The sequence below is a fragment of the Chiloscyllium plagiosum genome, chromosome 30 (genome assembly GCF_004010195.1).
Source record: "Chiloscyllium plagiosum isolate BGI_BamShark_2017 chromosome 30, ASM401019v2, whole genome shotgun sequence".
Taxonomy (NCBI): Eukaryota; Metazoa; Chordata; class Chondrichthyes; order Orectolobiformes; family Hemiscylliidae; genus Chiloscyllium; species Chiloscyllium plagiosum.
The window spans coordinates 27398369-27423823 of NC_057739.1; the positions used below are offsets into that span (position 1 = coordinate 27398369).

General features: G+C 38.1%; 1 protein-coding gene across 2 annotated transcripts in view; it reads left to right on the forward strand.

Moving 5' to 3' along the window:
- Positions 1–25455, forward strand: part of LOC122564842 (olfactomedin-like protein 2A) — a 64558-nt gene that overhangs the window by 20722 nt on the left and 18381 nt on the right. For both annotated transcript variants that reach the window (XM_043720175.1, XM_043720174.1), the window contains exons 2-5: positions 11206–11469; positions 17108–17215; positions 21894–22073; positions 23231–23504. In XM_043720175.1, coding sequence (XP_043576110.1) covers positions 11206–11469; positions 17108–17215; positions 21894–22073; positions 23231–23504 — 826 coding nt within the window. The remainder of the gene's footprint in view (positions 1–11205; positions 11470–17107; positions 17216–21893; positions 22074–23230; positions 23505–25455) is intronic.

The window sequence follows — 25455 nt, forward strand, 5'->3', positions numbered from 1 at the left end:
TATCTGGTTGGCATGGACAAGTTGGACTGAAGGGCCTATTTCCGTGCTATACATCTCTATGACTCTGTGAATCCCTAATTGAAAAAAAAGTACAAATGGAGTTCCTTTATCCTAAACCTCTGGATAGTTTTGAATATAAGCCCTCAACATAGTCTTTAAGTTTGATGCCACCATTTTAATACTCCTTGTGATTCTGGATTGTATGCGGTTGATTTAAAATGTTTTATTCATGAGCTATCTATAAGTTCCTTGAATAATGTTGCTGTAAAAATTGGCCCTTGATCTGATTGTATTTCTATGGGTAGTCCACTTCTAGTTAAATAATTGAGTAACTCTTCGTTTAAAATGTGTTGCTGGAAAAGCGCAGCAGGTCAGGCAGCATCCAAGGAGCAGGAGAATTGACGTTTCGGGCATGTGTTTTCCAGCAACACATTTTCAGCTCTGATCTCCAGCATCTGCAGTCCTCACTTTCTCCTAACTCTTTGTTTAGCCATGATGTTACATAATAGAATGGGCTTTAGGAAACTTGCAGACACATCCATTGTGGTCAACAAATATTGATTCCCACTTTATTTTAGAGAGGGATACTATGCAATCAATTAAGACTCTTGTAAAAGATTCCTCAAATGCTGGCATTAGTATTAACAGGGATGGTTTTATCATGGCATGAGGTTTTCCTATTATCTGACATGTATGACAAGACTAGAAAAATTCAACCACATCTCTATGCAGTCCAGGGCAATAAAATTGTTTTTGTATTTTGGTGTGAGCTTCCCTTACTCCCAAATGACCTCTTCTGTATAACCCACAGATAATACAACTTGACGAACACCTGCACGTTTTTCATCTGCCTGAATATATAATGGTCTCCATCTCCTTATCAAGACTTTGTTTTTAAGATTTTTAAGATAGTAACATCCTGGGATATATTCAAATTCTTCTACAACTAGGAAGGTTTAGAGGAAAATGGGCCAAATGCTGGCAAATGGGACTTGACTAATTTGGGATATCTGATTGCCTTGGATGAATTGAACTTAGGGGTCTGTTTTTGTGCTATGAATCTATGACTCTTATGACTCTATCTTTTTGTTGTAATTCAACTAATCTCTTTGAACTAAAAATATTCTCTTTGTCCTCTACTTGTTTGTTTCATTCCCAATCATTTGATCGAACATACTTTTAGATAATTGAACTTCAACTTTCTTATATTTATTCTTTGATTTTGCCTCCTGTTTGAACCTGTGGCTTTGTGACTTTGTTACCATACCATCAAGAAAAATCCAATGATATACTTCCTGTAACATCTCAGTTGCCTGATTTTCCCCTGGCTTTTCCACTATAGTAATCCTGACTGCGATCCAGCTATGTTATTCCTGAGGATAAACTGTATCTCCAGAATAGAGAATTTCTCTATTACTCTCACCACCGCTTCATCACTTTTCATCAGACTCTCCAACCTCACCTTATGCAATGGAGCACTTCTTCTCACCCAAATTCCACACATTACCACCTTTTCTGGCAATGCTACTTTCAAAGTACATAGCTCCTCATCTCCCACCATAAACGATTGACTTGCTACTGTATCGCTTAACATTTTAATTTCTTTACATACCCCTCCTGGTACACAAATAAATCTTAACCACATAGGTATATTCTTTAAAGAGAATTGGTAATTTGTTTTTAACCAACCCCTGACCAGGCTGTACATTCTTTTGCAAGTCTTTAGCTTTCACTGGGAACTCCTTTACCACTTTAATAACCCACACAGTCTTATCCCATTTTACCACATCTGTCTTCTCCATGCTTTTCTGAAACCACCAACACCGCAACTTCATGTGTCCTATCATATTGCAGTGAAAACACCTGAGTTATTTTACTTCTCTTCCCCCTCAAAGATTTCTTTTTTTTAAACCTGTGGTAAACTATATTTATTAACCTCATTTAGTTCTGTTTTCCTTTACTACCAAAGGATTTCACTTTTCCCCAATTTCTATCCATTTCAGATTACAATTGAAGCTATAAGCCAAACTTTGATTTATAAACTAACTCATAGTTTTGCAGTTTTAAATCTCTGCTCTTCCACATGAGTTTTCACTACTTCGGGAAGTGAATTTTGAAATCCTTCAAAATAACAGTCACTTTAAGAGCATCATATGTCTGATCTATATTCAATGCCCATGTCAACCTATCAAAGTTACTGTATGCATGTTTGACCAGGTTCCCTCCTTAGATTCCTATAATGTTGTCTGTGGGCTTCTAGCACTTAAGATGGCTTTTTAAAATCTCATCATACTCCCCAGATACTACTTCTGATAATGATGCAAATATCTCACTAGATATACCTACCAATTTTGTTTATCAACAATACCCAAATGGTTACTGGCTATTTCATTTGTTTAGCCACTTTCTCAAATGAAATGAAAAAGGCTTTCATGTCTATCTTGTTAAACTTCAGCAGTGCCTGGATGTATTTAAACAGATACCCATCAGGCCTTTGTCTATGATGGGCTTGCTGTTCACACAATCCTCATCACTACTCCTCTTTTTCACCTTCATCATTTTAAGTCAACTTTCCTCTTTCATTTCCAAATTCTGAAGATCAAAATCTCTCTCCCTTTGTTCTGCTTTTAATCATAACTCAAACTGTTTCATTTTCTTTTCATATTCAAGCTGTTTCAGTTCTTCCATGCTACATAACTCTATGACTCTATGATTCTTTGTTCTGCTGCAATTATCTCTCTCTCATTTGCTTTTGCCTCTTTTTCTTTTTGTTCTGCCAGAGCAATTTTTAATTTCATTCCACCTTGTCAATGCCTCTAATTCAAGCTGCTTCATTTGCAATTGAATTTTAGCCATCTCTAATTATTCTGATTGCATGCCTGGCAATTGTAAATACAGACCGATTGCTGTAATTACTTCCCCTTTCCTCAAAGACACAGGCAACTCCAGCTTTGGCTTGCTCACCAGTTCTGCAAGTTTGACCTTTCTCCCTTTCTGTAGAACACCCAAAGTGACTTTTTCCATTCTCAGGAAACTCATAGTGACTGAAAGAACTATAATTACTCAAGGCGCACCCTGTTTAAATCAACCAATACAACACCTGAAGAAAAGCCAACACTCACCACTCATTATCGTTGAGTCCAACAATCCTCAATCCAACCTGAAATGAAAGATTTTGATCCAGGCAAGAGCCCTCAATTTGTTATAGATCAGACCAAACCCCCTGCAGCTACTGAAAGCTAAACAGAAACCCTGATTCTGTGGGAGCCTGACTTCACCCATTTATGCTGCTTCTATTGTTTCAACTTTATAAAACCCCCAAGGCCTCATAAGCTGTTTACTTTATTGGCTTTGATTAGATAGCTCAGCATCTATGGCTCAAACCTCTTTTTAAAAAAGGACAAAATACACCTCTTAAAGCCATAGTGTTTTCACACTATAATTTCATTGAGAGGTCCACTGATATTGTAGGGAAATATAGGACTGGAAAATTAGGGAAGTTTATTCTGAAATTAAAGTTAAACACTATCATATTTCACTAACTGACAAAATAAAATTTAAGTAATATGAAATTCATAAGAGTTTTACGTGTGGCAGATGTCCAAATTAATTGAGTTGACATTTCTGTAATAATATTGTTGTAATAAAATGTAATTAATTAAAAGCTCTGGTGCAATGTCTGAGATAACCTCCAGAATTTAAAGGTACCTATCTCTATTTATGACATTTCACTTGGAAAGTGCTGCAGCTTGTTCAGTTGTCCTCAATGAAGTTTCAACTCAACTGAACGGTTGTGCATCCCATCCACCTCGTACATTAATTTCAAAATTCATTTCTTTCCGAATTTAAATTACATAAACAAAATCCATGCTGCTGTTCTTCTTTCATTATTGAAGCAAATAAAACTGCTTCTGGTCCTGCCTTTTGGATCTGGTTCAGAAGTCCTGATTTTAACATGGAGTTTAAAAGGAAAACTATTCAACAAAGCATTTGTTCAAAAATTACTTGTCCTTATTCAGAAGAGCAACTAGAACTTGTAAATATAAAATAAAATACAATTTGCTGTACTTAAATTAAAATGCAACACATGATTTTGAAGAAGGAATTAGGAAGTAAGAAATCTTGGCTGATTTTCTTGCACTTACTTTCAACAAGCTGAGCCACTAGTAAATTATTGTGAACATAACATATACAACATGTTTGGTCATGATATGAATGCATCTTGCTTGACTATCAAGCTCTGAATTGGGACTCAAACTTGGAGCTTCTGGCTCAGAAGCATGGATGCCATCCATGGCGTTACAAGATTCCCATTTGTTTAGACATCTACCTTTTCCTTTTTGATATCCATATTGTTTTCTCAGATGTCTCAATGCTGCTTATCATTTTAGATAAGGGTGATAAATCTAACTTTATGAGGTGCGCATTAATAGATTCATTCTGCTGTATTTCTTCTTACTGTTGTGAGGAGCATCTATAGCCCAGCTGGTGCCTTAAATTAATGGAGTTTCCAAATACTAACATTCATTGTGCCATCTCAAACTGGTAAATTTCGTTGCAAAAAGTGTAAATAAAACTGTTTATGTGCAAGTGCTGCAACTAATATAGTGTTTATAGTGCTTCATATTAACAGTGATTTAAAAATGTTTGACTCAAATATGTTTGATAAATTAGACTTCAAAGTGTAGCTTCCTAAGATGTAAGAAGACTTGAGGTTATGCAAAAATAAACATATAATGGTTGCTCTTTTAACATCAGTTGCTCTTTATTTAGCAAAGACACACAATTGAAATTTATAACGATTGAAGGTGAAGAATTTGTTACCAGACTGAGGAAATATTGAGAAATTCTCTCCAACAAGATCTTTAGGAGTTAGACACATTAACCCATCAAAATATTAGAAATTGACACACCAACAGTTTAGCAAAAGTATAACAAAAGTAAATTACTAGCTATTTATCTTTGGAGCTACAGTCGGCATTGCTGAACATTCTCTACTTTGATTCTGGAAAATTAATGTAGACATCCAGACATTGTAACATGATTAGTTTCTCTACCCACTGGGGAGTCACTGTAGAATTACTCTTTTTAAAGAAGGGGATAAGCATATATCCAATGGTCCAAATAAGGCTTGTCATGAATAAATCCCAAATACACAAATTTGTGTGGGATTGTATTAGAGTCTGATATGTAACTGGTTATATCCAGGTGAGGAAGGTGACTTGACTCCCCAGTTTTTAATAGTAACTCACCAAGCTTCGATTCCCAACCCGTAACTTCTCCCAAGTAAAACAACAAGTGCAGCAGATGTACAGTAACCTCCATGTATTCCTCCAAGCTACATACTTTCCTGACCTGTGATCATGTCACTGTATTTCAATGTCACTGGGTCAACTTTCCGGAAATTCCTTCCTAACAGCACTGTAGATGTCCCTATAGGTAAGGTTGCTTCAATTTAGAAAGCAGCCCATTTGCACCTTCTCTGTGGGGGTTTTGGATGAAGAATAAATTTTGGCCTAGCCAGGAATGCCTATATCTCATGAACAAATAAAAAAACACTTCTGTGGCAGCAAATAATTTTTAATTAGCACGCAGCTACCACACATCAAATAAAACATAGTTCACTAGAAAATGAAGCAGCAAATTACCAAGATTTTCTGGAGTGAAGGAGAGAGAATTTTATTGCCTACTAACTCCAAGACAAATTAATACAACAGAACATCAAACAAATATACGCACACAGTTAACAGGTTTTGCTGGGGTGAGTGGAATTTCATACAAACAGGAAGTTAAAAGCTGTTGCATTTTAAAGTTCTTGGAACTCTTGAATTGTGAGAGTGAAAAATGGGTCCACAACTGTTAACTGTTGTCATGTTTCTTCAGCCATAGTGAAATTTGTAGAGTTCAGGAGCTCTTGGAGAATGTTGCTTTTTCACCAGTCACTGATTTCAGAGGTTGAGAGAAACATGGAGTTAAAGAAACAATGCAGATCTTCCAGATTCTGTTGCAATGGATTCATATTCTAATCTCTCTCAACTCTGCCATGCACGTTATTGAAATAGGGTTCATTTGTATAGTCTAGGTCTAGTTCCATTGACTTTCCAAGTTGCATATTCCATCGGCAGCTTTGTGTCTCCCAATATGTGAACTTTTTATGCAATTGAACAAGTGATAAGAACTTCTTGATACTGACTTAATTGCCTGGTTTCACTGTTTTTAGATGTAAGAATAGTGAGGAAAGTGGTTTTGAAATAGAAGATCAGCTATGATCTCAATGAATGGCAGAGCTGGCTTGAAGGGCTGAATGTTTCTTTCTCCCTTTTTCCTGAATAATGGGATAATGTTTGCTACCTTACAATCCATGGACTATTTTAGAATTTAGGGAATTCTGAAAATGAATACATCCACTCTTTCTATAGCTACCTCTTCTAAATCGCCAATCAAACCCAGGTGATTTTTCAACATGAAACCCCATTAACTTCACAATTTTAAGAGGTTAATGGAAACGTTAAGATCAGGCAATCAGTTAAATACCCTTCACATTTTAAACTATTTTTATTATTTACATGCGCTCCTTTAGCAGTAAGACATACTACCAAAAGTAGCAGAATTTTTGATTAATTCATAGGACAGGGCCTTAGCCTTATAGGGCTGTGTTCTTATTTACCATAACAGATTTACTTAAAGATTTAACAGGCCTTTCCTGCTTCCATTTTTTCCTAAGCACCTGAGCCAACATAACAACAGGAGTTCTGGATTTGCTTTGAAAATTATACGATTAAACACAGCATCAAAAATAAGGTTGAATTTAATATTTCTATCACAATTCAAGATAAACTTTAAAATTCTTGTACATAAATAGAAATTTTGCTTGTGTAAAAATCCTAGACAACTTCCATTTTGTTAACAGAGGCTGGAAATCATGATTTTGACCACAGAAGGTGGTCAAGTCATTTTGACCTAAAATAAATTGGAAAACACTTAATAAATGGTGTTGAGATGCTGTCACGCAGAATTTAAAGGCCTCAAGAAATGGAAAATGAACTAGCATTGATATACAGTTTAAAAGCCTTTAAGATCAGGAAAGTGAAACAGCATTGCTATAATGAGAAAATATTTTGTAAAAAAGCAGCTTTGAGGTGCTGAGAATAATAGCTTTAAAGTAATACAAATAAATAATCACAGAACAAAAAAAGCATGAAAAATAATACTGTCTGACAGTATTATTTCACAGATGGCCAAATGGAACACAATATTGGATATCTTGGACAAAACAGTTATTAAAGTATAGAAAGCTTCCAAATGACACAATAGACACAAGCTGAATAAGTAAATATACAATTTATAATTATATTCAATAGGATTTATAACAAAGGGCTTTTGACAATTAATTTAATCTGAGAACAGATACAATTATTGAACAAGAATTAACAGAAGGGCTTAGCATCCAAACGAATTTATAGATAACATCACAAATCATTTCCATGGATGAGTAGAAAACTGTGAATATGGAAGTTGAAGTCAGAATTGTTAACCAGAATTGTTGGAATTACTGATGATTTTTTGTCAGATTATTCAAGTTTAAAGAAAATGTAACTGTGGGGCAATCTGTTCAGATTGTGCTGGAAGCTGAAAGCATGAAGAATCACAGAAAAATCTCCTGAGAGAAGAGCAACAGAACCTATTCAGTTCATAAGCTTTAAAAACCTTAAACATACATGTGATTATTCAGCACAAAGAATAGACCAAACAGCAGAAATTTGAAGTGCAAAGGGACTTGGGAGTCCTAGTCCAGGTTTCTCTTAAGATAATCTTGCAGGTAGAAAGGCAAATACAATGTTGTCATTCATCTCAAAAGGACAAGAATATAAAAGCAGGGATGTACTTTTGAGGCTTTATAAAGCTCTGGTCATACCACATATAGAGTAAAGGGAAGACCTTTAGGACGGAGATAAGGAAAAACTTCTTTAGCCAGAGAGTGGTGAATCAGTGGAATTCATTGCCACAGAAGGCTGTGGAGGCCAGGTGATTGAGTATATTTAAAACAGAAATAGACAAGTTCTTGATTGCCAAGGGAATCAGAAGCTACATGGAGAAAGCGGGAAAATGTGGTTGAAAAACCTATCAGCCATGAGTGAATAGCAGAGAAGACTCAATGGGCTGAATGGCCTAATTTCTGCTCCTATATCTTATGGTTTTATGGACTGAACCCTGTGGCACTCCACTAGTTATATCTTGTTAACCAGAAAAAGACCAATTTATCCTAACTCTCTGCTTTCTGTTGCTTAGCCAATCCTCTATCCAAACGAATAAATTAGCCCCAACCCCATGTGATCTTGCCTTGTGTATTAACCTTTTGTGCGGCACCTTTTCAAATGCCTTTTGGGAAATCTGATGGAGATCATAATATGGGAAAAGATAAATATATTGTTAAAAAAAATAAGTTAATACTAGACATGGCTTCGTCAAGGGCAGGTCACATCTGATAAATTTGACACAGACAATGAATGAGGGTAATTTTTTTCTAGATTCCCTACAGTGTGGAAACAGGCCCTTCAGCCCAACAAGTCCACACTGACCCTCCAAAGAGTAACCCACCCAGGCACATTTCCCTCTGACTAATGCACCTAACACTATGGGCAATTTAGCATAGCCAGTTCACCTGAACTGCATATCTTTGGACTGTGGGAGGAAACCGGAGCACTTGGAGAAAATCCACACAGACACAGGGAGAATGTGCAAACTCCACACAGACAGTTGCCCGAGGCTGGAATTGAACCTGGGACCCTAGTGCTGTGAGGCAGCAGTGCTAACCACTGAGCCACCGTGCCACCCTAATGCTGTGGATGTTGTATGTTTGGACTTTGAGAAAACACTTGATACAGTGCCACATGACAGGTTCATTAGCAAGTCAGAAATATTTGGGATTGATGGGTCCTTGACAGCATGGTTTTGAAGTTGGCTAAACGATAGGAAAGAGATGATAGGTATAGATGGGCATTTCTCAGATTGGAGACAAGTTGAAAGACATGATCCCCAGGGATTGGTGTTGGGATCCTTGCTTTTTATGATTTATATAAATAAATTTGGAGATGGGTGTTGAGGGTAAAATCTCTGAATTTGCAGAGCGAAGACCTAAGCTAGGGAGAATAGCAAATCGTGAGGATGATACTTAGTGACTTCAGAGGGACGTTGACAAGTTGGTCGAATGGGCAGATGCCTGTCAAATGAATTTCAATGCAGAGAAATGGGGGGTAATGCATTTTGGTAGAAGAAACATGGAGAGACAAAGCTGGCTCAGTAGTACAATTTTGAGGGGAGTACGGGAGCAGAGAGACCTAGGGGTTCATGTGCATGATTCTCTGAACGTGGCCAGGCAAGTTGAAACAATTGTTAAGAAGGCTTGTAGAATCCTTGAATTTATAAATAGAGGCATATATTATGAAAGCAAGGAAGTGATGCTGTATCTCTACAAATTATAAGTTATACCACATTTAGAGCATTGTGCTCAGTCCTGACCACCTTATTTAGGGAAGGATGTTAAAGTCCTGGAGAAAGTGTAAAGAGGATTTTACTCGAATGATACCAGGAATGAAGGATTTTAGATGCAAGGAGACATTAGAGAGATTGGGCTTACCTTTAACCACTCCTTTGTCTGTTCAACCAGTTTTCTCTCTCTTGACAGTCAATCTCCACCTACTGTCTATTCCCCAACCCCTCTGCCTTGCCCCATCTTCTGCAAAAGTTACCAAGCTTTTCCAAGCTACTATCAATTCTGAAACATTAAATCTGATTTCTTTACACAGATGCTGTCAGATTTGAATTTTTCCAGCAATTTCTGTATTTGTTTTTGTTTCTGATTTCCAGACTGTTTGGCAACACTCCCCAGGACCTTACCATTAAGACGAGGACAAAACTTATTTAATCAGGGAGATGCTAGGATTTTGAATCCGTTGCCTGGGAGAGTGGTGGAGGCAGATTCCGTAGGAGGTTTCAAAAGAGAGCTGCATATATATTTGGAAGTGATGAAATTAGAGGGAACTAGCTGGGTAGCTCTTTTGAGAACCAGTACAGATACAATGGGTCAAATGGCTTCATTCTACATTGTTAAATTCTATGATTCCATGTTTTGGCTCTCTTCTGCATGACTTCTGCTCTGAGTTAACTTCAATATGGTACTTATTTCACTCAACATATTGCACTCTTTCTGAACTTAAATTAGTGTAAGACAGGCTGCTGAAAGATACTCACATTTTAGCAGTACTTTCTCAGTTGTTTTTGTGTTATGTGAATCCCAAACTATTTGAGCCATTGTAAAACTGCTGTGCTTTTCTAGCACCACACTTTTTGACTCTAATCCCCAGCATCTACAGTCCTCACCTTCTCCATTGTAAAACTGCCAGTCTAATTATCTCTTAAATGAAGCTTGCTGGTCTTGCTGGTCTGCCTGCTCACCAGGAGTGAAAATCATGCCAATTTTATCACTTAATTACAGATCTTCCAATTAGCTTCTTGAAATGTTGACTAATATAATAAGGCTGTTCATGAAAACCTATGTGTATTCTTTATATTTGCTTTTTTTTTGTTATATTGAGGGATTATTTTACTGTGGCTGTCACGGCCCAGTGGTGGCGCACTTGTTTCTAACTCAGATTGTGTGTGTAAACCTCATTTCAAAAATTAAAGCATATAATCCAGGCCATAATGACAAGAACAAAAAATGCTGGAGATCCTACAATAATGACAAGAGCTGCATTATTGGCGGTCCTGTTTCTCAGATGGGAAATTAAACTGAAGTCTTTGAGTCCTCTCAAATTGGAGTCCTCTCAGATATCAAAGATTATATCTCACTGTTTTAAAGAAGAGCAGGGGTGTTCAACAGGTGTTCTATTCACTTTTATAAGCCTTCAGCCAATGCCTTCAAAAAGGATTATCTTATTATTTATTTCATTGTAGCTTGTGGGATCTGTCTATATGCAAATTAGATGTTACATTTGTGCATTATAAAAGCAATATTTCACAAAGCATTTAATTGGCTGCAAAATTGTTTAGCACATACTAAGCATGTGAAAGATGCTAAATAAATGCTTTCTTTTGTACACAAAACTGTCCTGACAATGCCATGAAGACAGGCTTTTAAGAAAGCAGTGAACCTTGATTCAGGACTGTCTATTCTTGCTAACTTAATAATTTTTATTTTAACAGTTATTTGGGGAAAATGACCAAGTTAAAATGATTTCTGAGGGCTCAGACTGTCGTTGCAAGTGCATCATGAGACCACTGACAAAGGATGCATGCAGTCGCATCAGAACCGGGAGTTTACGTTTTGAAGACTTCTACACAGTTGAAACTGTCAGTTCTGGGACGGACTGTAAGTGTTCCTGTACAGCTCCCCCATCATCTCTCAACCCTTGTGAAAATGAGTGGCGAATGGAAAAACTCAGGAAACAAGCTCCAGAATTCTTTAAGGTACACAAAACAACAGTTTAACATCTGAAATCAATGAAACTGCTAAAACCAGGTTCAGTTGATGCCTATTATTTTATGTTAGATGTTAATTTTTATTATGTCTGTTAAATGAAAGCTATAATGAAATCCATTTCCAACATTCTATGAGATTGTAACCTTCAGAGACAAGATGTTACAGGTGATCATAAGACTACAAGAAATAAGAACAGGAGTAGGCTGTTCAGGCCCTCAAACTGATCTGCCACCCTGAAGGGCTTGGCTAATATGAGATTACTCATGTCCACTTTCCTGCTTTTTTCCTTTAACCATGATTCCCCTACTGATCACAAATCTATTCATCTCAGCCTTAAGTATACACAAGACTCTGCTTCCACAGCTGTCTATGGCAAGGAGTTCAAAAGACTCACAACTCTCCAAGAGTAGAAATTCCTCCTTATTTCAGTCTTACATTTGTGCTCCTTTATTCTGAGACAATGCCCTCTGGTCCTAGATTCTTGCATGTGTGGGCAAACATGGAGCCATAGAGTCATACAGCACAAAAACAGTCCAACTTGTGCATGCTGACCAGATATCCTAAACTGATGTAGTCCCATGTGGCTCATTCCTCTAAATCTTTCCTATTGATGTACCCATGCTGTTGCTTTTAAATGTTGTAAACGTACCTGCTCCCAACACTTTCTCTGGCAGCTCATTCCATACTTACACCACCCTCTGCATGAAAAATGTTGCCCCTCAGGTCCCTGTTAAATCTTACCCCTCTCATCTTAATCCCATGACCTCTACATTTGGACTCTTCTATCCTGAGAGAAAGACCTTTCCATGCCCCTTATAATTTTATAAACCTCGATAAGGTCACCCTCAGCTTCATCTCTCAGCATTTACCCTGTGAAGCTCCTTAAGAAACCTATACCTGTTAATGAGATCACCTCTCATTCTATTAGATTCCAGGGAGAGGATTCCCAAACTGTTTAACTTTTGTTCATAAGGCAATCCCCTCATAGCACAGATCATCCTTCCCTGAACCTTCTCTGAACTTTCTCCAATGAAATGAAATGAAATCTTTCTTTGAAAAAAGATGACCAAAACTGCTCACAGTACTCCAGATGTCGTCTCACCAACACCTTATACAATTGCAGTAAGACTTCCCTACTCCTATTCTTTAACCTCTTTGAAATAAGAGTGAACGTTCCAGTAGCCTTCCTGACTACCTGCTGCACCTATATACTAGCGTTCTGTGTTTTGTGCACACATACCTCCAAGTCATTGGGATGCTGACTTCTGCAGCTTTTCACCATGTTAATAATATTGTTTCTTTTGTTTTTCTTGCAAAATGAATAACTTCATATTTTCCCACGTTATATTCCATGTACATTTTTGCCCACTTACTTAATCTATTGATATCTCTCTGTAAACTGTTTGTATCCCCTTCATAATTTGCCTTTCCACATATTTTTGTGTCATTTGCAAATTTAGCTGCAGTACATTCACATCCTTCCTCCAAGTCATTTATATATATTGTAAATAGTTGCAGTCCCAGCAACTAATTCAGGATGTTCAAAAGGCAAGAATTAGACTTAAACCGGTGCCTGTAAGAGGGATGAAATTGATCACCAGAGAACAGAATTTAGTGTATGGATCAAAAATCATGGTTTCATTCTTCCTAATATTTAATTGGAGAAATATTTGCTCATACAGTGCTGGATGTCAGATAAGCAGTAAAGATCACTTGGAGAGCAGTCAAGAAAGATGGTGATGCAATTATATTATCTTAGAATTTGTATAAAAGAAACACTGCAATTTTCCTACAAACTAGAAGATGGTGAGGACTGTAGATGCTGGAGATCAGAGTCAAAAAATGTGGTGCTGGAAAGGTCAGGCAGCATCTGAGAGCAGGAGAATCGACATTTTGGGAATAAGCTGTTCATCAGGAATGTAGGGTAGGCCCAAAGGGGCTTAGAGATAAATGGGAGGAGGGGTGGGGCTGGGGGGAAGGTAGCTGGGAATGCGATAGGTAGATGGGGGTGGGAATGATTGTGGGAAGGAAGATGGACAGGTAGGACAGATCAAGACAGTAGTGCTGTGTTGGAGGGTTGGATCTGGGATAGATAGGGGGAGGGGAGATGAGGAAACTGGTGACATCAATATTGATCCCATGTGAAAGGAGGGTCCCAAGACAGAAGATGAGGCACTCTTCCTCCAGGCGTTGGATGGCTAGAATCTGGCAGTGGAGGACGCTCAGGACTTGCATGTCCTTGGCGGAGTGGGAGGGGGAGTTGAAGTGTTTGGCCACTTTTTAGTTTTTAGTGCATGTGTCCCAGAGATGTTCCCTGAAACATTCCGCAAGTTGGGTCCTGTCACCCCAGTGTGGAGGAGATCACATCGAGAGCAACAGGCACAGTGGATAACATGAGTGGAGGTGCAGGAAAATCTCTGCTGGATGTGGAAGGATCCGTTGGGGCTTTGGATAGAGGTGAGGGGGGAGGTGTGGGCACAGGTTTTACAATTCCTGCAGTGGCAAGGGAGGTGCTGGCAGTGAAGGATAGGTTGTTGGGGGGCATGGAATTAACAAGGGAGTCATGGAGAGAATGGTCTCTGTGGAACACAGATAGGGGTGGGGGGGATATATCTCTGGTTGTGGGATCTGTTTGTAGGTGGCAGAAATGGCAGGGAATGATGCATTGCATATGGAGGTTGATGGGGTGGAAGGTGAGGATCAGAGGGAGTTATAGAGTCATAGAGTCATAGAGATGTACAGCATGGAAACAGACCCTTCGGTCCAACCCGTCCATGCCGACCAGATATTCTGTCCTTGTTGCGATTAGAGGGGTGTGGTTCAAGGGTGGAGGTGCGGGAAGTGGAGGAGATATGCTGGAGAGCATAATTGACCACATGGGAGGGAAAATTGCAGTCCTTGAAGGAGGAGGCCATCTGGGATCTTCTGTGGTGGAATTGGTCCTCTTGGGAGCAGATGCAGTGGAGGCGAAGGAATTGGGAGTAAGGGATAATGTTTTAACAGGAGGTAGGGTGGGAGTTGGTGGATTTGAAGTAGATGTCCATGTTGAGTCAGTTGCCAGAAGTGGAGATTAGATTAGAATACCTACAGTGTGGAAACAGGCCCTTCGGCCCAACCAATCCACATCAACCCCCCATGGAGAGGTCCAGAAAGGGGAAGGAGGTGTCTGAAATGGTAGAGGTGAACCTGAGGTCAGGATGGAAGGTGTTCCTGAAGTCGACTAACTGTTCAACCTCCCCGTGGGAGCATGAGGTGGCGTTGATACAGTCGTCGATGTAACAGAGGAAAAGGTGGGGAATGGTGCCAGTGTAGCTGCAGAAGATGGACTGTTCCACATACCCATCGGTTCCACATACTATATCAGCACCACCTCATGCTCCCACGAGGTGGTTGAACAGTACATCAACTTCAGGAACACCTTCCACCCTGACCTCAAGTCCATCTGGACCTTCTTGGACATTGCCCTCCTCTTCCTGGACCTCTCCATCTCTGGACACTGACTCAACACGGATATCTACTTCCAACCCCCCCCCCCCCCCCCCCAGTCCCACAGCTACCTGGAATACATCTCCTCTCACTCTACCTGTAAAAACCCAGCTCTATAGAGACAGACATTAGTTCTAAACATAATAATGAGACTGGGAGCATCATCATCATTCAGCTTTTCAACAATAAATTCCAGTCAGCCATGTTTTTTGAGCCATGGGGAATCCAACAAATATATCCAGGGAAAGCTTGACAGATTTAAGAAGAGGGTGCCTTTACACTCATCTCCTACATCCAGCATGTTTACTCAAAAAGACCCCTGCAATCAGATACTTTTTCTTAATTTTCCTTCAATTCCAGCCTCCAATCACCCCATCCCCAATCTTTCCTAAACTTCCCTCCAAACTGTCCAACTAGGCCTCTGATTCCTTCACAAGACCTCCAAAATCCTGGAACTCCCTTCCTAATAAGATTGTGGGTGTGCCTACAACAAATGGACTGCAGCAATTCAAGCAACTTATCATCTTCTCAAGGGCAACTAGGGATGGACATTAAATGGTCTCCCAACCAGCGATATCCACATTCCATAAATAAATAGAAAAAATTCTCACTCCACCCACCCTTCAAATGAGAGCTTGAGATCAACAACCATCCAACTGTTTTTTGTCAGCGCCAATCTGCACCATGGGTTTACCTACTCCTGCATATACATCAACTAGCTTCCCTGTTTAACTGGAAACTGAGTAAGTCAATCAGGAGATCTAATTGGTGATGTCAGGTGTAAACTCTTGAAGCTCCACGGCACGCTGTGGAATCTAGCATTCTGATACTCTGTGACTTTCAGAGTTATCCATTCCAAATGCCTGAAGTAAATAAAATTTCAGCCGAAGTGTCAGTTCTGTTTTAACATCAGAGTAACATATCACGCATTTCAGTGAAAAAAAATGTAGAATAAAATCTGATGTGACATGAGCAAAAGCAGGAGAGATACATTGTTTAAATGAAGGTCTTGACTTAACTCTATTGAGCCACTCAGTACCATCAGGGAACAGGCTTAATTAGTTGCCTGATTTCAGGAAGGTAAATTAGATCTCGTTTCCATCTTTGATCATTACCTAGTTATGTTTGAAGGTATATACATTTGAACGTTAGGTGAAGATGGGATTTGGCTGGGATAAGAAACAATGATAGAACAGCCTGCTATCAAGTCATAGTCTTAAGAATAAGCAGTTTGGTAACATACTAGAAGGTACTCAGTCCAGTTAACCTGTATCTCTGCAAAGAGTTAATGATTTGGGGAGATGGTGACATAGTGTTAATGTCACTGGACTAGTAATCTCGAGACCCAAGATAATGTTTTGAGGACATGGGTTTAAATCCCAGCAGGCCACCTAGTGAAATTTTATTTCAACTAATTAGTTTGCAATATCCATCTGCTCTCAGTAATAACGGCTATCATCAGATATTGTAAAAATCTTTCTGATTCACTGATGCCCTGACTTGGATTTCACTGGCAGCCTAATGGCAGTTGTGCATCAAAACCGGAAACCTCAGCATGCAGACTCCAAGAAAATTGCTTGGGAAATTGAAGATTCCACTGAGCATTTCTGCTATGCCTGAAACTTTCTGAGAGTATCCATTTAAATCAGAGAACTTGGAACGTTCTACTGCAGTGAATTAAATAGTTACTCAGGAAAAGTTAGACAATTAGAAACCTAGTTTAACTCCAAAGTAATGATTAACATGACCTTTCCCCTCCCCATTAATATCTGTCCTGGAATCCTGGCCCTCTACTTACCTGGTACTCAATCTGTCTGGCACCCTACTCAACTGGCACTTCAACCTCCTATTTACTTTTCATACTTACCCTTTTAGATGAGCTGTCAAAGTGGCTGTCTGTGATGCTAGACATTTAAATCACAGAATAGGGCAACTGATTTTCCCTGTTGACCACATTCCCTTACAGAATACTGCTTTCAAAAAAAAGAGTGATGATTAAAAAAGCTTGAGTGGAAATCCTCTCAAGATTACTATGGATTTTAAATTCTGCATGTTCTGAAACATTATGAAAGTTAATTGTCTAAAATGAAACTAAATGCTCTGCATTATCTAAGTAATTTTTTTCTGGTCTTGATCTAGTTGCAGTCACTGGTTGATCTCCTGGAAGGTACCCTGTATAGCATGGATATGATGAAAGTTCACACATATATACGAAAAGTAACAACACGGATGAATAACCTTGAAGAGGTAATGTAACATAAGTTCACTATCATGTTTGCCATTGTTTGAAATTTCAATGTACTACGGAACATATGATAACATATTGGGAGAATCAAAATTGTTTCAAATATGTAAAAATCTCTAGTACAGATTAAGAATTAAATTGTCCAATTTTCAATGTTTATGAGTTACTTATATATTAGCATTGCAAATTTTGAGTTTATATTATTGCACATTCACGATCAAGGTAAAGTCAATCGGTTGCAAGCAGTTTCCAAACTAAAATTAATCAAAAGTAGTACATCATCATAAATGATTAAGAAATGGTCACCAGTCTAATCGTGGAGTTTGACACAGTTTGAGAATGTAAGAGGGTAATGTGGATAGTACATATTTGTTATTTGTGTCTCAAATTTGGATGTGCCTTCAATTAATCTAGTTATCACTTCATCAGAAGTCACATAACACCGAGCTATAGTCCAACAGGTTTATTTGAACTCACAAGCTTTCAGAGTACTGCTCCTTCATCAGCTGAAGTGGCGAAAAGCATACAGGCACAGAATTTATAAGCAGAGGTATAATGAACATAGAACAGTACAGCACAGTACAGGTCTTTTGGCCCTCGATGTTGTGCTGACCTTTTATCCTACTCAAAGATCAGACTAATCTACATACCTTTCATTGGACTGACTTCCATGTGCTTATCCAAGAGTCACTTAAATGTCCCTAATGTATCTGACTCTACGACCACTATTGGCAGTGCATTCCATGCACCTACAAGGTTGTGTAAAGAACCTATCTCCCCTAAACCTTTCACCAATCAGCTTAAAATTATACCCCCTTGTGATAGCCATTTCTGCCCTGGGAAAAAATCTCTAGCCATGCACTCTATCTGTGCCTCTCATCATCTTGTACACCTCTATCAAGTCAGCTCTCATCCTTCTTCACTCCGATGAGAAAAGCTCTAGCTCCCTCAACCTTTCTTCATAAGACCTGCCCTCCAGTCCAGGCAGCATCCTGGTAAATCTTCTATGCACCCTGGCTAAAGCTTCCACATCCTTCCTGTAATGAGGTGACCAGAACTGAACACAATACTCCAAGTGTGATCTAACCAGAGTTCGACAGAGCTGCAGCATAACCTCGCGGCTCTTAAACTCAATGCTCCTGTTAATGAAAACTAACACACCATACACCTTCTTAACAACCCTATCAACTTGGCTGGCAACTTTGATGGATCTATGGACATGGACCCCAAGATCCCTCTATTCCTCCACACTGCTAAGAATCCTGCCTTTAACCCTGTACTCTATGTTCAAATTCAACCTTCACACTTTTCCAGGTTGAATTCCATCTGCCACTTATCAGTCCAGCTCTGCATCCTGTCAATGTCCCGTTGCAACCTACAACAGCCCTCCACACTATCCATGACTCCACCAACTTTCATGTCATCAGAAAACTTACTTACTAACCCATCCTTCTACTTCCTCATGCAAGCCATTTATAAAAATCGCGAAGAGCAGAGGTCCCAGAACTAATCGTGCAGAACATCACTGGTCACTGAGCTCTAAGCTGAATACTTTCCATCTACCACCACCCTCTGTCTTCTACGGGCCAACCAATTCTGTATCCAGACAGCCAGATTACCCTGTATCCCATGCCTCCTCACTTTCTGAATGAGCCAACCACGGGAAACCTTATCAAACACCTTGCTAAAATCCATGCATACCACATCCACTGCTCTACTTCATCAATGCGTTTTGTTACATCCTCAAAAAATTCACAGCCAAGCTGACTATTTCTAATCAACTCATGGTTTTCCAAGTAATCATAAATCCTGTCTCTCAGAATCCTCTCCAATGGCATGATAATTCCAAGTAATTAAGAGTGTCAAAGGATAAGTAAAACTAGTGTGTGAGTGGAGCGTTGGCAAGTCAAAAAACAAGACTTTGCAGGCGATCTAAAGTGTCAAACAGTGTGAGTAAAGTGTCAGTGACCCAGAATTATCTTGGCATTATCTTTCTGCCTATGAATTCTGTGCCTGTGTGCTTCTCTCCACTTCACTTGTTGAAGGAGCAGCGCTATAGAACCTATTGGACTATAACCTGGTGTCGTGTACCTTCTGACTTTGTCCACCGCAGTCCAACAGGGGCTACCTCCACATGATTACTTAAGGTCTGGACCAGAAAGTGAACATCTCTTTTTATTGTATTATGGCAGTAATCCCTTTTTTCAATGAGTGTGGGATGTTGAGATAACATCTAAGAGTAATTATGATGGTATTAAACAAAAATAGATTATTCCTTACTACAGTAATGGGGGGATTAGAATCAAGTACCTGCAACAGCAACTCAGGAGTAGCTGCAACATCACTGCTACTCTAAAATGGTCTATACTGGGTCCATTTCTGTTTGTCATTTATATAAATGATTTGGATGAGAATATAGGCAGCGTGGTTAATAAGTTTGTAGGTGACACCAAATTTGGTGGTTTATTGGACAGTGAAGAAGGTTATCTCAGATTACAAAGAGATCTTGATCAATTGGGTTGATGGGCTGAGGAGTGGCAGGTGGAGTTTAATTTGGATAAATGCGAGGTATTGTATTTTGGTGAAACAAACAAGGACCGGACATATAAAATTAAGTGTTGTATAACAGAGAGACCTAAAGGCTCAGGTATATAATTCTTTGAAATTTGCTTCACAGGTAGACAGCATGGTTAAGAAAGCGTTTAACACGCTTATTGTCATTGCTCAGACTATTGAATATACGAGTTGGGACGTCGTGTTGAGGTTTTACAGAAAGGCCTCTTCTGGAGTACTGTGTGTAGTTCTGGTCACCCTGCTATAGGGAGAATATTATTGAATTGACGAGGGTTCAGAAAAAAAATGTATCAGGATGTTGCCCGGAGTGGAACGCTTGAGTTATAAAAATAGACTAGAAAGGCTGGGACTTTTTTCACAGGAGCATAGGAAGTGGAGGGGTGATGTTTACTCAGTTTTGTAAAATTATGAGGGGGCATAGATAAGGTAAATAGCAAGGGTCTTTTCCATAAGGTGAGTGAATTCAAAACACAGGAGCAAATTTCTAAGGTGAGAGGAGAAATATTTTAAAAAGCACGTGAAGGGCTATTTCATTTTTTACACAGAGAGTCGTTTGTTTGTGGAATGAACTGCTCGAGAAAGTGGTGATGCAGGTACAGTTACAATGTTTAAAAGACATTTGGATAAGTCCATGTCAAGAAAAGGTTTGGAGGGATTTGAGCCAGGCGCAGGCAGGTGGGACTAGTTTAGTTTGGGAACATGGTTGGTGTGGACTGGTTGGGTGGAAGCGTCTGATTCCAAGCTGTATGACTCTGTGACTCAAAGTGCGGTTTCTGATGAGATACTGTGACCATATGTTTTGCTCACATTCCATTACTGAACAACAGTCCCTAAAGTTGGACTAAGACAGTTTCCCAATATATTGAGCTAAGTTGAAATTAAATAGTATTAGTTTCAATCTAGGACACATTGCACTAAATGTGCTTTGTCTGCCAGCTCTACCACCAAAAGCCACCTTTTCTTTGAAAACAGTAAACATAAATACCATAAACATTCATATCAGTTGTTCAGTAACATTTTCAGATTTGCAAGGTGTGTAAGAAAGTAAGTATTTAATGAATCTGAGCATTTAGTACTTCCATATTTGCTTCCGTTTTTTTCATGGATTCATATGGATCTCTCCGAGTCACAATTTTAATCCATTTTGCTTGGTTATCATGACTAACTATGAGTAATTTTACTAATTGCTATTTTGATTATCTGCTATTTATTGATGACTAGGTAAAATGAATGAACAATTGAATCAATTGTACATTTTTAAGAATTTTTAATAAGGTTTTGATATTATATTTTCAAAGTTGTCACTATTGCACTTGACATCTCAATCCAAAAATCTTTGAACTGTTAGTCTGTAGAATATCTGTACAATATCTCAAAATTTTGTTAATGTAGACACCGTGATAGTAAGATAGCAAAGTACGTCATTTTTGCATTAATTAACATAGTCAATGAGAAATACATTATTTTCATTAAATTTCACATTTGTGGGATACTGCAAAAATATTGTCTCGTATTTCTATATGTAGAAATTATTATTTAAGTACACATTCAAAATATTGTAATGTTTAATGTTGACATTCTCAATTTGCTAATCAAGAAAGTGGGAACTTATGAAAAATGCAAATAATGTGATTCCTTTTTTTTTGTTTGTAAAATTAGTGTGTTCTTGGCTAGGCCAATACTTATTGCCCATAGTTAAGACAGTTAAGACTCAATCACCTTGCTGGTGGGTTTGAACTCATGTGTAAGCCAGATCAGGCAAGAAGGACAAATTCTGTTCCTGAAAGGAAAGGAATAAACCAGATGGAGTTTTACAATCAGTAGTGATGGTACTATTAAAATTTGTGGAATTCAAATTTCACTATCTGTCATAGTATCGAAACAATATTGCGGGATCACTAATCTAATGAGATTATTATTGCACAATCACCTCCCTATATCTGCGATGGTTTAATCTTAGATAATTCTTACTCAGCAAACATGGGACAAGAAATGAAAACTGCAGCAGTTGATGATATTGTAATTCTGAAGATGGATAAACTTAATTTTGCAAACTGGGTTTGACAGACAGATGAAATAATACTTAAATGTTGCTATGTATTTCAGACGATCAAATCAAATCTGACCAGAGAAAACGACTTCATGAAAGAAAGTGTAAAGACCCTCTCAGATCAAATGAAGAAATATGAAAACTACTCTGATATCATGCTAAGTGTAAAGAAGGAAATTTCTAACTTAGGCCTGCAGCTGCTACAGAAGGATGCAGCTGTGGAAGATAAGCAAAAGGTAACAATTGAGTCAATATTTTACAAGGAGTCTTCTAAAAGACCATTGTTACCATTTATGTTTAACGCACAAAGCTTTCTATATTATGTAACCAATGATGCATTTTTTTATTCCATCATTCCATCACTTGAATTATATAAATCATTTGTGAAAAAGTGACAGTAAAATATCTAATATTGCATTCTAAGACAACCAGCATGAATATGAAACAATAACAAGTTGGTGTGCTATGCAATTGCATGACATATGTTCTCAATGCTAAATAATGGATTACTTACCAATATGTGTCCCAGTTTCAGCATTGAGTAGTCACGGGTCAATCTTAGTAATATTGCAGTACAAGCAGATTGCTTATATATCTTTCAGGGTGGACTTGCTAACAGAACTTGCACATTTGTATACTCCTGTATACACTTGCAGTTAAAGTTTAGATTCAAAGTTCCCAAATTTCAGGGAACCACGACAAATAGTTTGAGACTTCCCTGAATTGTGGAAAATTTGAAAAGCTGCTTTGCAGCTCTGAACATAGAACCTGCTGATGCACACCAAGCCTCTCAAACAAACTAAAGGCAAATGTTTGATGACATAAGTGAGTGATAATTGAAGGATTAACACTGGCAAACATGTGTTGGATCAATAACCAGATTACTTTTAAATTCTGGAATTCTCAGAGAAACCAGCTCTATACAGTACATCAGTCTGATTTGTCCAAGGTGTAACAATCACCAGGCACAGTAGGGCAAGTCCCAATTAACATTTAACATGGAACCAAAATAAATGATTTGTTTTGTACACTTCAAAATGGAGGCCCAGTTTGACATATATATTCATTTCCAGGTGTTACTGGCTTGTAATGGCCTTTCTCTAAATAAAGGAGAACCAACAATCTGAGTTTAGGAACTTGGGGTTCAAGGATGAGTGAGTATGTTAGAGACGAATAAGAAGTTGTTCAGAACTGGGACAAAGATACAGCAGGAAAGAATATCTTGCAAGATGTAGGGTTTAGAAATATTGTCAGGAATATTGATATCTGAATATGCTAGTCACACAGGGAAGGACTGAAAGAAACAAAAACCTGCTGGAAAAAGCTTAAATCAAAGGCTCTGCCAGATTGGAAAGTTTTTCATGATAACCAAATGTATGACATTTATTTTCAGAACACACCTGGATCAATGGTCAAAGTTGTAAAAAAATATTCAAATAAAGCAGAAAACAAAAAAAAAGTACCAGCTCAAAAACCTCCTCACAAAGTGCCAAAAGACAAAGGAATTAAAATAAAGAAGTCAGTTACAAAAGCAAAATTAGTTGCATTACCAAAAGTACCACAACCTACTATCAAGACCAAGCCTGGTATCCATCAGCCAGGTATTGTGAAAAGTGTTACCTACTACAAAGCAGGAAGTCTTGAAGAAATGGGAAATAGTGGCAAAAGTAAGTTTAAACAAAGTTCTTCATATTTTCAAACTCCATTTTATTTTAGAAATTATGTAATTTTCCAAATGAAATTAATAAAACTTCAATTAAATCATTAAATTGATTTAGTAAGATCTACAGGTAAGTTATCTGTATTCCAAGTAATGCAGAATTTACTAAATATTAATTAAATTACATTTGTCACCTCTACTAACTGAGACAAAAGAATTGCATTTTATGAGGATAAAAAGTAAATCATACTTTGGACAGATAACAAATTAACTGGGGAATATTTACTTAACCTATCCATCAGGAAACTGTTGAGATTGGGTTACATATGTTTTATTATTTGATGTGCTCTGTTGGATTCTTGACCACAGTGTGTCTGTTACCCATATTTACAACAGGTTAATTCTGGTTGCTAGAATATAAGTTGTGTAATTATTGCAGATTATATTAACTTTGTGTAGGAAAATATATTGTTGTTAAAATATTGCAGCTTTATTCTCTTAATAAGTGTGGATTTCTCAATTTGTCTAGTTAAATAAAGGATTGCTGGTCCCTGGTCTTATTATAACAAATTTGGCAATCTGGTCCAGGACTGTAATATCTAAAGTAAAACTAGAAGCCACCAGGTCATCAGTGTATAAACTATGGAATTATACCAAATTGCAGGGAGGAAGCTATAACTGTAATTCGATTTGCAATTGTGGATTAAACTGTTCTCTTCAGATATGACAATATACAATATTCCTGTGGAATTGTTGGATGGTAACTTATTTTTGTCAAGTTTAAGTTGCCAGCTTAAAGAAATACAGGTTCATACACAAAATACTCTTATTGTCATCTACTATCATGTGGCAATGCACTGGCATCTTATTTCCATAATCATATCTTGCACCCTCCAAATGTAGAATTTGTCAAATAATAGTCACCAACATCACAAATAAAATTGCTATAAAATTATTGCACCGTACCCAGATAGCATTGTGTAACCATATTACAACAGTAGTTTGGACTTTGATATCATAAAAAGAATTATTGTGGAAGGTTTAACTGTTACACAGTTCATTGCAGATTTGATTAGAAATAATTACTCAGAGAATACCAGTCAATTTTTGAAATTTCATTCCTGAATATTACACTCAATTTAAAATTCAACTTTTAAAAATCACTTAAATACTACCTGTAAAGCATCTCTGTTATGTTGTTGCTGCTTTTGTCTACATTTAATAATGATGAATGTTGTAATTAACAATGGTTTTACAGATAGTTCTCCTATTATGCCGTAATTGTGTTCCATGCGATGCTGTGTCACAGAAAATTGTGCAATAGGAATAATGGGGCTTATAGGAAAAACAGGGTTGGGGTGAACTACCAAAAATACCACTAAAAATCAAAACAAAATAGTAGTTAGCCTAACCTGACATATGCTTCCTTCTTTTTCTTAACCAAACCCTCAATTTCTTTAGTCATCCAGCATTCCCTATACCTACCAGCCTTCCCTTTCACCCTGACAGGAATATACTTTCTCTGGATTCTTGTTATCTCATTTCTGAAGGCTTCCAATTTTCCAGCCGTCCCTTTACCTGCGAACAACTGCCTCCAATCAACTTTCAAAAGTTAGATTCCTGACAGCCTTTTGGCCCAACAAGTCCACACCTACCCTCCGAAGAGTAACCCACTCAGACCCATTTCCCTCTGACGAATGTACCTAACACTTTGGACAATTTAGCATGGCCAATCCACCTAACCTGCAAATTTTTAGACTGTGGGAGGAAACCGGAGCACCCAGAGGAATCCCACGCAGACACGGGGAGAATGTGCAAACTCCACACAGACAGTTGCCCGAGGCTGGAATCGAACCCGGGACCCTGGTGCTGTGAGGCAGCAGTGCTAACCACTGATCCACCGTGCCACCCTAATACCATCAAAATTAGCCTTTCTCCAATTTAGAACTTCAACTTTT